This window comes from Tachypleus tridentatus, chromosome 4 (genome assembly GCF_004210375.1).
Source record: "Tachypleus tridentatus isolate NWPU-2018 chromosome 4, ASM421037v1, whole genome shotgun sequence".
NCBI lineage: Eukaryota > Metazoa > Arthropoda > Merostomata > Xiphosura > Limulidae > Tachypleus > Tachypleus tridentatus.
Window position 1 is genome coordinate 66,694,005 of NC_134828.1, and position 13,060 is coordinate 66,707,064.

The 13,060-nt window shown below is 30.1% G+C and overlaps 1 protein-coding gene across 11 annotated transcripts in view; it reads left to right on the forward strand.

Annotated features, from left to right (window-relative positions):
• The window catches only part of LOC143249343 (UDP-N-acetylhexosamine pyrophosphorylase-like), a 36,367-nt gene that overhangs the window by 18,573 nt on the left and 4,734 nt on the right, over positions 1 to 13,060 (forward strand). For 8 of the 11 annotated variants that reach the window (XR_013027738.1, XM_076499012.1, XM_076499017.1 and 5 more), the window contains 8 exons: positions 2,434 to 2,638; positions 2,882 to 3,057; positions 3,232 to 3,404; positions 3,813 to 4,006; positions 4,459 to 4,593; positions 7,014 to 7,199; positions 7,938 to 8,009; positions 9,816 to 9,888. Coding sequence is in view for 10 of the 11 variants with exons in the window: in XM_076499012.1 (XP_076355127.1) it covers positions 2,434 to 2,638; positions 2,882 to 3,057; positions 3,232 to 3,404; positions 3,813 to 4,006; positions 4,459 to 4,593; positions 7,014 to 7,199; positions 7,938 to 8,009; positions 9,816 to 9,888 (1,214 nt within the window). In the remaining variant the exon portion in view is untranslated. The remainder of the gene's footprint in view (positions 1 to 2,433; positions 2,639 to 2,881; positions 3,058 to 3,231; positions 3,405 to 3,812; positions 4,007 to 4,458; positions 4,594 to 7,013; positions 7,200 to 7,937; positions 8,010 to 9,815; positions 9,889 to 13,060) is intronic. The other 3 variants (XM_076499016.1, XM_076499015.1, XM_076499020.1) reach the window with 1 other exon arrangement.

The window sequence follows — 13,060 nt, forward strand, 5'->3', positions numbered from 1 at the left end:
CATGGTTACAGCTTTCAGGTTCACGTAATCAGCGATTACCAATTTGCAAATTGAACAGTCCACATAAGTGGTTGCAAAAATCATCCCTCCCATCAGGTGTAAAAAATCTATGCTCGTGGTTTCAGGAACTTAAGTCTCATAATATATTTACATATATATTTATTATTTGTTTATTATATTGACCTTTCAATCATGCTCAGCAGACATTGCATAACTTGCATTGGTGAGGTGCATGTTCACTCGCATTATGTGGCTAGTAATATAAAACTGACTTTTAGTCTTCCCTGTCTCGCCTGTGTTTTAGTGGACTAGTATTTTGTGATATACAGTCACGTTTCAATTATTATACATTATATATATATATTTATTAAAATGGCTGAGAAAAGCACTCTGGGGATATTCTAAGTTGTTAATTGGTTATTCACGTGTCATATACTGTAGTAAGACCAAATAAGGGACTGTTTCAAAAAATGGAAAGAGGTGAACAGTGCCACAATGTTTGAATAGTGCATAAGCCATATTTCAGCAAAATAAAAGATATGAGGTTCTTATTTGATATTCTAGCTTGGTAATACAAGTTATCTGAGTTTCTAATTTGTACAAAACTGTATACTTAGCATTTTGATACCATAAACATCTAATTTTAAATAGTGCTGCATTCAACATACCATGTGACCTACTAAAATCTGTATTTAGGCATGTTCTTTAAATATATACTTTAAAATTAATAAATTAACTTGTATATAACATTAATGTTTGAATTATCTACAACTTTATTCCAGACTTATTGACAAATTCATGAAGTAGTAGTTCAATATAATTTTGAATGCAAGTCAACAAATGTTATGATGTGGCCTTTGACCTATTATGGAAGGGTTAACTATGAGAGTTTGACTGACAATAACATATAAACCTTACAATCTGTTTAGTTTAAAATTGAAAAAAGTATGTATGTAAGTATGAAATAAAGGATTCAGGAAGTCTATTGAAATTTCAATTTAACCATATTTTAAAGTTTTATTAGTTTGCAGAAAAAAATGAACATAAGTGTCAGACTACATAATTATAGACCATAATTTGCTTAACTTTTTTTTTTTTTTTTACAAATGATTTGTTTTAGACTTAATGTTTTTATTAGCACATTTAAGAATAAAATTAGGATAAGACAGCATATACATAGATTCTGAAACATGTTCCATTTGTTCTGTAAATATACCCATACTGGTATAGTGAACTATTATTTCACTTAGTCAAATGTGATTTTAGTATTTCAAATAAATAGTTTACTAGTAATTAATTTACAAGTTTTTTATATTGTCTATAAAAAAATAATACATCACAGTTTCAAAAACAAAACATAATTTATTTTTGTATTAGTAAGGTTTTTAAACTTTGTGTTAAACTTGACAGTTTATTTACCAAGGTAATTTTTTCCAGACTATAATTTTTATTTCTTAATAATGGCTAGCCATAAAAATACTTGTGGTTAACTATTTTGGAGAAACAAATGGCAGTACAGAATATAATTGCTGAAATACAGAGGCAATTAGCAGAATGTTGACCAGGAACTTTGCAGTATAGTTATTTAGCTGTTAATTTTTGATTAAACAAAACAGTTATCTAAGTTTGTCACAACTAAAAATTTATTTGAGTCACTGTAGGTAGTTCAGAAAATCAATGCGATTAGAAATGATTGAACAATTCAGGTAATTATAGCAGTAACCTAAAGCTCGCATTTTTTATGTTTATTTTATGATCAGTTACATCATTAAAGTGTGTGATCTAATAAAGGAATATTTTTTATTTATTTTTTATAATGCTAAATCATGTAATTGAGTTTTCTAATAACTGTAGTGTTTCTAATCTAAAGGGTATTTCATATACTCATATTCTGGATAGTGTTTGAGCTTATGCTATAAAATAATATAGTAAATTGAGTAAAGATATAGAGTTCAAATTAGAACTTGATAAGAGTTGGATGTTGGTTAGTCTTTTGGTAGAACTCAGTATTTTTGAGCTGGTAAGTCAGGTTAAATTACTTGCAATACTACAAAATATTTCCAACACTTTAAGCTGGGTGCCTCACAAGAGTGACAATTAATTCTTTAGTATGGATGGTGGGCAGTTGGGTGCTTCTGTCTGCCTTTCATCTGGTGATTAATTTGAAATTAGGAACAGCAGCAGATAGTCTTGGTAGCTTTGTTTTAAATATAAAACAGATACTAGAGAAATTATATTCAGGTCTCAGGACAGTTATTACTGGGAAAAAAAATCAGGCTACCTTTTCAAGAGGATTGTTGGCTCATGTATAATATTGACATGTATATTAAGAGCAAATTAATTAGTCATTAATTATTTTATCCTTGCTTATAGTTTTAAATAAAAATTTGAAAATAACTCCATGATGTACATTCATTTTTTCTTGTCTTTCAGGTTTAGAAAAGATTTCAGAACATAAGGTGGCTGTTCTACTACTTGCTGGAGGTCAGGGTACAAGACTTGGAGTGCCTTATCCAAAAGGAATGTATGATGTTCTGCTTCCATCTCATAAAACTCTCTACCAACTACAAGCAGAGAGAATCTTTCGTCTACAACAGTTAGCTGAAGATAAGACAGGAAAACCTTGCATGATACCATGGTGTGTTTTTGAGTAGAAGTCTATTTTTATTTTTGAAAGTGTTAGATCATACTTGTGTAAATATATAGAAACTTATGGTCAAGAACATTATCAAAAAGTACACAGATTGTATTAAAAATAATTATAATCCACTTAGTATTAATATTGTGTGAAGAGTCTTAAGTTTTCCATAAGACCAATGGAGGAGGATTTGCCTGCAGTGTCAGGATATAATCAGCTGTTTTTTTTTTTGTTTTTCTCCAGGTACATCATGACCAGTGAACATACCATGGATCCCACTATTGAATTTTTTGAGAAACACAATTACTTTGGGTTAAAGAAAGAAAATTTTATAATTTTTGAACAGGATATGCTACCTTGTTTCACCTTTGATGGAAAAATTATTTTGGAAACTCCATGGAAAATAGCAACAGCTCCTGGTTAGTAGAAAAGCCTAATAGGCTTAACTTTTGTGTTAGGAGGTAGTTATGTTGGTCCACTTTGTGATTATATTTAGATATAAGCTAACAGATAGTAAATAAATGATTTTCTTTTAAATATTATGAATCAGAAAAGAACTCAAATGAAAAGTTTTTTTATTTTGTTGTACACAGATGGTAATGGTGGTTTGTACAGAGCCTTGAGGAAGCAAGGTATTGTGGAGGACATGGAAAAACGTGGTGTCATGTATATACATGTTTACTGTGTTGACAATATTCTAGTCAAATTAGCTGATCCAGTATTTATTGGTTACTGTGTTGAGAAAGGAGCTAACTGTGGAGCAAAGGTTAATGATTTGCTTTTTCTCTTTGAGAAATAAACTACATTTGTTGTATATCATTGAATATTTTTTTTAGTTATAAGTAGGTTATTCATATAAAACAGCTTTATTAAACAAAGTAATAAAAAATGTACAATAACTAAACATTTTACAAGTCTAGTTTCAAAGAAGTATAATTCTTGTTCAGTGTCATTTCTTTGCAGCAGATAATCTAGGATTTCTAAATACCTGTAGGTGTTATATACCATAAAACTAGTCTAACTCAGTAATAGAGCTGAAACAAAAGACAGATAAAGCATTTTAACACTTTTCTTTCAAGTGTCAAGGGTGGTAAAATACCACCCAAAAAGTTACTTTTATACAAAGTGTTTAATTTTGTTGTAATAAAGTAAATAACTTTTCATCCTGTTGCAGGTTGTGGAAAAACTATTCCCTACTGAAGCAGTTGGTGTTGTTTGTAAAGTAGATGGCAAGTACCAGGTGGTAGAGTACAGTGAAATATCACTGAAAACTGCACAGAAACGAAACCCCGATGGACGACTGACTTTCAATGCTGGAAGCATTTGTAACCACTTCTTCACCTTAGATTTTCTGCATACTGTGATAAAGTAAGTAATAAACTGTGTATGTTTTTCTTTGTTAGGTGTTAATATTAGTATATTTATCAAGTTGATGATTACTTAATTTTTTTTTGTTTATTTAGAAGGCTTATTAGATTCATATAGAATAGTTCCAATATGTTTTTTACTAATACTAGAAAAAATTAATGACCACATATAAATAGAAGTAGCTGTATAAATTATAACCTATTTAAATTGCTATTGTGAAACATTTCAGAACTGTATTTTGTATGAAAGGGACATTTTATCATGACCAAAAATACCATTTACAGTGAGGGTATCCAACTGGTGAAACATTATATTTAATTAGCTATGCTGTTTATTAAGTATATATTTTCAGTTCTGACCTCTTTAGATAAGTTATTTTAATTCAATATGAATATTAGTCATAAGTGTTTTAGATTTATGTAGTAATAGTTTTTGTCATGTTCATGTTTCAGATCTAATAATTTGCAACATCACATTGCCAAGAAGAAAATTCCATATGTTAATGAGAAGGGTGAAGTAGTGAGACCAGATAAGCCAAATGGTATTAAATTAGAAAAGTTTGTGTTTGATGTCTTTGAATTTTCAAGGTAAGTATGCATTATTTATTTAGTAATATATTTAAGGCAAAATTCACAAATAGATAAAACCTTTCATGATTAAGATGACCTGCACTTTTCTAAGAGAATTAATAAGTTAGAAACTCTTCTATTGAGCAATTACATGTTTAGAAATTTGTGTTGTAATTTCCTCTGAGATTAAAAATGAAGCACCACTTTTGAGAATATAGTTCGTTTTTTTTGTTTTTTTCTGATATGTTATTTTGGAAATATTTAGACTTTATGGACAAAGTTTTTTGTATTTTAATCTGGTAACTTTTACCTCATAAATGCAGTTTGTAATTTTTACTTACCATCAAAATTTATAACAATTGTAAGATGTTTTATTATGTGCTTCACGATGTTTTGTTTAGGGTTACTAATGAAGAGCTAAATACCTCAAAAATCATTTAATTCAATGATGGGGCAAGTCCAAAAATAGATTGGCTACACTATTTTCCTTCAAAACGTTCACAGTTCTGATAAAAAGAAAAATTCCAAACTTTATAACTGGAATGTTCTATGAATTGGTATAGAATAATTAATTGTTAACATGGAAGTACTTCATCTTAATTAATGTTGTTTACTTTAAGTACAAATTATACACTGCTGGCCAAAATCTTAAAACCAATGAACACAAAGAAAAATATGCATTTTGCATTGTTAGACTCAACCATTTATTTCAGTAGAGCTTTGAAAGACGAAAATAACAAAAAGGGAAAATAAAAATAAAAAAACTTTTAGCATTTAATAGGGAAAATGTGAATACTGAAATTAGCCCAATTACTAGTTGGTCAAAAGTTTAATACCATATTGACACAAAGCGTTAATTGGTAAACACGTAACGAAATTTAGTCATTTGTGTTCAAGCATTAACGTTGTCAACATCTCCCACTGACATCTCCTGTGTTACATTTGGCAAAGGCTAAAAGGTTGACAGACTTTGAATGTGGCAGAATTGACGAGCTGCAAAAGATAGGTCTCTCTCAATGTGCCATCACTGGTGAGACTGAGCATTGTAAAACTGCTGTTGTAAATTTCTTAAAAGACCCTGAGGGATACGGAACAAGAATTTCAAGTGGTTGGCCCAAGAAAATTTCACCAGCGTTGAGCAGGAAGATTGGACAGGTTGCCCGGCAAGACACCAGCTGATCATCTAACCAGATTAAGGCCTTTATGGATGCAGAATGCAGCTTAAGAACAATAAGATGGCATGTACAAGAGAAAGGCTTTAAAAGCCATAAATGTCTTCAAAGGCCACACCTCTTTCCACACCACAAAACAGCGAGGTTAAACTTTGCTGAGAAGCAACAAACATGGGACGTAGAAAAGTGGAAGGTTTTGTTCTCTGATGAGAAAATATTTAACCTGATTACAGGCATGATAAGGATATCCCAGTCGAGACATTTGCTACATGACACATTGGAGGAGGTTTCATCATGATCTGGGGTGCTTTCTCCTTCTATGGAACAGTGGAGCTTCAGGTTATATAGAGACATCAAACAGCAGCTACATAGGCATGTTGGAGAGAGCATCCTTATTGACTGAAGGCCCTTGCTTGTGTGGAAATGTCTGGATCTTTCAGCAGGACAACGCTGCAATCCACAATGCCTGCAGGACAAAGGACTTTTTTCATGGCGAATAACGCAATTCTTTTGGACCATTCAGCATGTTCGCTCGAACTGAACCCCATTGAAAATGTTTGGGGGTGGATGGCAAGGGAAGTGTATAGAAATGGACGTCAATTCCAAACGGTGCATAATCTTCGTGAAGCCATCTTTACCACTTGGAATAACATTCCAGCCAGCTTTCTGCAAATGCTCATATCAATCATGCCAAAGCGAATGTTTGAAGTTATTCACAATGACAACTATGCAAATCACTACCGAGACCTTGTTGGGCATTCTCTACCCTGTTTAGGACTTTTTTTTGGTATGGTCTTAAACTTTTGACCAGCTAGTATTTAGGCTAATTTCATAATGTTCACATTTTTCCTATTAAATGCTAATTTTTTTTTGTTTTTATTTTCCCTTTTCTTATTTTCATCTTTTGAAGCTCTACTCAAATAAGTGGTTGAATCTAACAATGCAAAATGCATATTTTTTCTTTATGTTCATTGGCCTTAAGAATTAGGCCAGCAGTGTATATTTAAGCTAGAATTACTCATACTCTTGTATAAGAGAAATTTAAATGTTCATACAAATTGAACTTAAATTTACATTTTGGTAAGAGTATTTATGGGTCTACAAATCAGATGGTTAGTTGTGTTACTTTTCTGTGTTTCCAATAATAGAGATAAATTATTTTTCAAAAATGTATGCTTTTATATAAAATTTATTGATGAATTTTGGAATATGTAGGTAAGACCTGCAATTTTTGTATTGATTTGTTTTCTTGTCACTTGGATTTAGTCAGTTTGTTGTATGGGAGGTACTTAGAGAAGATGAGTTTTCTCCACTGAAGAATGCTGATGGAGCAGAAAAAGATACACCAACCACAGCCCGCCATGCTCTTTTTAACCTTCACCAAAGATATGTGCTTAGTGCGGGAGGAAAATTTGTTGATGAAGATGGAACTCTAATCCCTTTAATTCCAAGGTTTGTTTAATTTTAAGTATTTGTTTTACATTATTTTTATAATTTTTAGTGATATTCGTAGTGAATGTTCACTTTTACAAGTGCACTCTTGTCTTCAATTCTTTTCATGCACTCATTCAGTATGTTGACTCTGGAATAGAGTTTGAAAGTCCAGAAAAGATTTTTCATCACATACCTCACAGGTTATTTTGAATTAACTCTTGTTCATTTAACAAATATTTATTTCAGTTTTCTTTTCTATATTCTTTTATTTGAACAAATAATTTGAGATTTATTCAATAAACATCAGTAGACTGTTTTAAACAAAGTAAAGAGAGAAAAAACATGTCGAGTTACTTTATTTTAGCCCAAATTGTCCAAAGTTTTTAAAGTAAAATATACTTGTTTGTGCTTTAAGTCATTAAGTCTTAGAAACTGATGAAAGAGCTGCATAGTTGTATGTTAAGAAAAGAAAAGTATTGAACTAAAGATAAGATGTAACACTCATACATTGTAAGTACAGTTATTGTCTTGAAAGCATATTAATATTATTTATTTTTCCTTCAAATAACATTTGCATGACTGGTCATTGATATTTACATATAAAACTGTTATCATAAATAAAACTTGCATGAAATTAAATGTCCTAGTAGTTGCATAAAAATATAACTTTTTTTTTACTCTTGAATTTTTTTTCTAATGAGTTTAAGTTTTGACCTCATCTTTCACCTTTTTTTGTTGTCTAACCTTTGCCTGTAGCCTGTCCACCACACAGAAAAGCAGTTTGAATAGCACTTGTAAAGAAACTGGTCTTGGTGATGATACAGATAGGTACAAAGCTTGCTTCCCCCTTTTGTGTGTAGTTCCTGTAGATATTTTATCTCATTTTTTAAGTTATATACAGACATTCCTGATTTCCAAGTTTGTTTTGAACATGTATTGTTAAGCCTATTTGAAGTTCAGAGTGGTAAATATTTTAATATTTGCACTTTGCAGTAAGGTAAGGTTGTCAAATTTTGAAAATATTGCAGTTGGTGATCATTAAGTAAATTCTGTTTAAAAAATTTTAGGATTTGAGTGTTTTTTGGTGTGTTTTTCAGATTAAAATTTTTACTACTGTTTTTCATGAAACAAATGTTAGAGTATTTTGCCATAAATAAATGTGAAACTTAAATACATCCAAGGAAGGTAATGATACATACATTTTTATAAAAAAAAAGTATTTATAGCTCTAATTAATATTGATTTAGATGCATCCAATTTTAGTATATTATGATATTTTTAAATACACAATAAAATCCCTTTTGAATATTTAAGCTCGGAAATGATACAGTATTGCAGGAAGGACTAATATGTTGGTCTTAAAATTGGATTTGAAGAGTAACTTTAAAATCACATTTTATGATAATTGTTTAGAAATATCAATTGTAATGTAAGATATCTATTATCCTAAATTTTCCTACCTTTCATATAAAAGCAGTTTATTAGGTTGTTTTTCTTTGTTTTTTGTCTGTAAGCATCTAAAGTACCTTGCATTAAATTGATATTAAGAGATTATGCCTAATATCTGTCTTTTTTTTTGTTGTTGTTGTTTTTGCTGTTACTGGTTCTTATCTATACACTATTTTATTTTTAAATTTTCTCTGAAAAGTTTAACACAAAGCAGTTCTGTTTACAGTATAATCATTTATAGCCTACTCAAACTTAGTCTTTGTGTAGTTGTTTATAACGTACAGTCATTATTTATTTATACATATTAAAATGTGTTTTGACCTGAATCAATTCTTACTAGTATATGGGAAGTAGATTTTCCTACACACGTGTATACTTAATGTTTCCATGAGTAAACAAAAAAGGATTTTAGATTCCATTTTACTATTTATAACAATAATAATAACAAAACAAATTTTCAGAAAATCAATTCTAAGATTTTGGCTTTAATGGACTGTACTTACCTGTTTTTGGAGTCTTACAGTGTTTCAGTTTTTATACTGAAGCTTTCTTCAATTCAAACAGTCTGTTCAAGCCATAAAATTAGCCTATCTAAAGTGCCTCAACTGCTCTAGAAATAAACCCAATGTTTGTTTTTTCAGTAGTTGCAAAACATGCTTGTGGGATAAATTACTAAAAAAAAAAATCTTCCAAGTATAAGCATAATGATTATACTGATATTTATACCCAACTTTTGATATAAGACTTCTAATATAAATACAATGTGTAATTATGTTTGGAAATCTTTCAAATTCATGTATGCCTGAGCTCAAGCCTTTAATTAGCATTTTTTTATGTTTAAAGTGTGGTGAAAAATGATCACTTAATGTAATATTTCTTAAATATTCAGTCTTAAAAGAGTATAATAACTGTTTTTTAACCTATTAATAATAAGTATATAAAAAATTAGTGATTGATTTGTCTAGTGTTGTAAATAGGGTCTAAGATCACATAATAGAAACTTAAGATAAAAGGTTTTGAAGATATTTTATTGAATGAAGTAATATTAAAGGAGCTTCAAAACATGTTGGTAAAATAAAAACTAAAAGCCATTGTGAAACACCAGATTTAACTTTTATACTTGTTACTTAGATTGTATTCACTGTTGTTACATTTCTGGAAATTAAAAACGTTTTTATCATTTAGCCAAAAATATTACCAGAAATACCAAGGTCCAGTAGTGTGTGAAATATCTCCTCTTCTTTCCTATGATGGTGAGGTAGGTGTTCAAGATTTGTTTTAACCCTATTACCACTGGTATCCTTTGTTGTACATCATGAGGTTTTAGTGACATGCATTCAGAATTCTATCCATCTACTTTTTGTTTGTTATACCAATTAGTATAGCATAAAAGCTTATCTAATAATTCACATTTTAAAAGTATACAAGTTTTATTGCCTTACAGGCAATATTTAAAAAAAAATTTGAATTTTCCCTAGTGTGACTCGTGATACATTTTCTCTAAGCATTGTCTCCTCTTTATTTATCCACCACCCCTCCAAAAAGTATGAATTTAAATATAAATTACTTACTATAAATTCATCATTGCTCAGACAAACCATAATTTTTATAGCCTTCAATTTTGTTTGGTTACAAAGAGATCAAATAAAAAATTAGACCCCTTCCTGTTAAAGCAGTCTGCCACATCCTTTTTTTCAGGTTTTGTATTAACTATAACCAAAATAAAACTAAGGTTTTCATCTGTTAAATAACATATTGCAGAATGTTGTGTTCTGAACAGATAATTGTTAATTTCACTCAGAGCATCCTCCCCTTCCCCCAGTGGTACATTAGTAGGTCTGTGGATTTACAACACTAAAATCAAGGGTTTGATTTCCCTTGGTGGACTCAGCAGATAGTCTGATGTGGCTTTGCTGTAAGAAAATACACACTTTCTCTCTCCTCTCTCAGAGTACAAGCTTCATTCTCATGGGAAAGCTAAGGACTAACTTGGGTGAATTTGTAACACCTTTTGTCACATTGTTAGAAAGCCAGAAAAATATGAGAATTAGTGAAAGTTGTGTACATGCTGCATGTTTATTAGTCTTTGTTTTTGGTGAATTATTTAATAAAAAAATTTTGTGCATTACTACCATTAATATAAAAACAAATAGGGTTGAGTGTTATTGACAATTGAGAGCAAGAAAAAAGTTTTGGATTAGTACCTTATTTTTTTTGTTTTTTCATGTTTATTCTTTATCATTATAAAAGTAATTAAAATGTCAAAAATAGTGATTTTTTTAAGTTGCTTAAGATTAGATTATGTGACAGAAATAATACTATTATACAAAATGTTTCATGAGGTATAGTAAATTTTTTCCTAAAGTGTATAGTGAATGTTTTTTCCTCACAACAGCCTTGTAACTTATTACACAGTTTTGACCACTTGTGACATATAGATTTGATTATATTATTTATACAAAATGTTACCTATTAATTCTACTACCAGTAGACCTGGAAACAGAGATTCCAATATATGTAATTGTGTGTGAATTTTATAGATATTTCATTTGTTTGAAAATGTGATCAGCTTCAGAAACAGTTATTAAGCATTTTCTATATCTAATAAATACAAATCAGTTCTAAGAATTCTAGCTTTAAGAAATCTCATTACTATAATGTACAGGATACCAGCCAAACTTCAAAAACTAGTTTTTGATGATTTGCTTTTTAGCTTTAATAATTCTCTGGAAACTAATTTTATTGCTTTCTCAGTGTATAAAGAAAGATAAATGTCATGTTATTATAACAATAACATTAAAAAAAACTATTTAGACTGACTTGGTCAATTAGTGGATAATTTTTTGTCAGATTCACCATCACCACACACTTGAAGAGATATGATGGAAATATCTTCATCTGGCAAATCTTGACCAGTTGTCTCTGTTGAGATGATAGTAGCATCTTTTATGCTTGAGATTAAGATGTGCATTTTATAAGCAACATCATTAATGTCTTCCAACATATCAAAAGGTTCAACAGTTTTACTTTGTTCAGTTTGTTGCAAAATTTTGATATGTTTTAAGCATTTTGATAGTTTCCATAACACTGTAACAGGTGAAACTTGCCATTTATAAAGCCTTATGAACATTTTAGTTTATGGGTCATTATTTTCAGCACATTCTGTGGACTTTCTAATTAGTTATGGTAGCTTTGGATGACTTGATTGTACCAACATCTATGGACTACAAGTGGTACTGTGTTACATTAATCAGCTTTTGACTTGAAGAATTGTTCATAAAGATAATTATTTTCTTTCTTTGAGTGCATCCTTTGGTTGAACTCTTCTAACCACACTGAGAACAATGTTGATTTCATCCAAGCTTGTTTTACCTGTCTTACCTCGTTGAAAACACTTCCAAAGCATCTTGGTTGTTTAGATTTAACAATTACAAATGACTGTAATTTCTCAGTTATTTAATTTGTATTTTTTTTATATATACCTTGAAATCATTGGCTTGCAAAAGAATGACTAGATCAAAGTGTGTAGAATAAATCAATTTCATCTAGATCATAGATCTCAACCTGGTACTGTTGCATTTTAATTATTACTTGCTGCTTCACTTTCCACCTATGCACCAATTCTCTGGAGTAACCAGTTTTTGTTACACCATAGTATTGTCTTTGTTGATTAACTTTCTCAGTAATTGTTATTCAATACATGCATTTTGTAATATAACACAAAACATTCAAATATACACAACTTGTACATGCATTTGTTTGCACAAGATACTCATTAGTTAGAGCAGGTGTTTTCTGGTTAATAATTATTACCTCATTTCCAGTTTTGATTGATTTGTGGAGCCGTAAACAGATTACTGAATTAGGTATCCATAGAAACTGCATGTTTGTCATCAGAAATAGCTGTTTGGATTCAGAATGCAGATAAGATTGTTGGTTATATTTCCTGTTGTGAAGATTTGTAGATGTGAAAAATTATATGGATGCTGATTAATCTGGATTATCAGGGTTTAAACTATCAAGAGTTTGTCTGTATCTTTTACAGAGAGTTAAGTATGTTCCATTAAAAATGTTTTTAAATATACAGATTGTCAAGCCATGACAACAACAGCCAGTAGAAAATTGCATAAAGCTTATGACAAAGGATATTTTACAACAGAAACTATATTAGAGGATTATTTTAAAAATGCATGGTGATGAGATACATTGACTGAATTTGGAGACATGGACTATAATGACCTTGTTAAGCTCCAAAATTGTTTTAATATAACTTACTTAACTTCTTTAGAAAGATGAATGGTTGGCTGGGAGTATTAAGGATCTAATTGCTTAAAGTAAGTAGGAGGAATAAAAAAAATAGAATAAAAGGAAAGACAGATCACTTTACATAACATAGGTGTAATAATCACAACTAAATATTTTGCATGCTC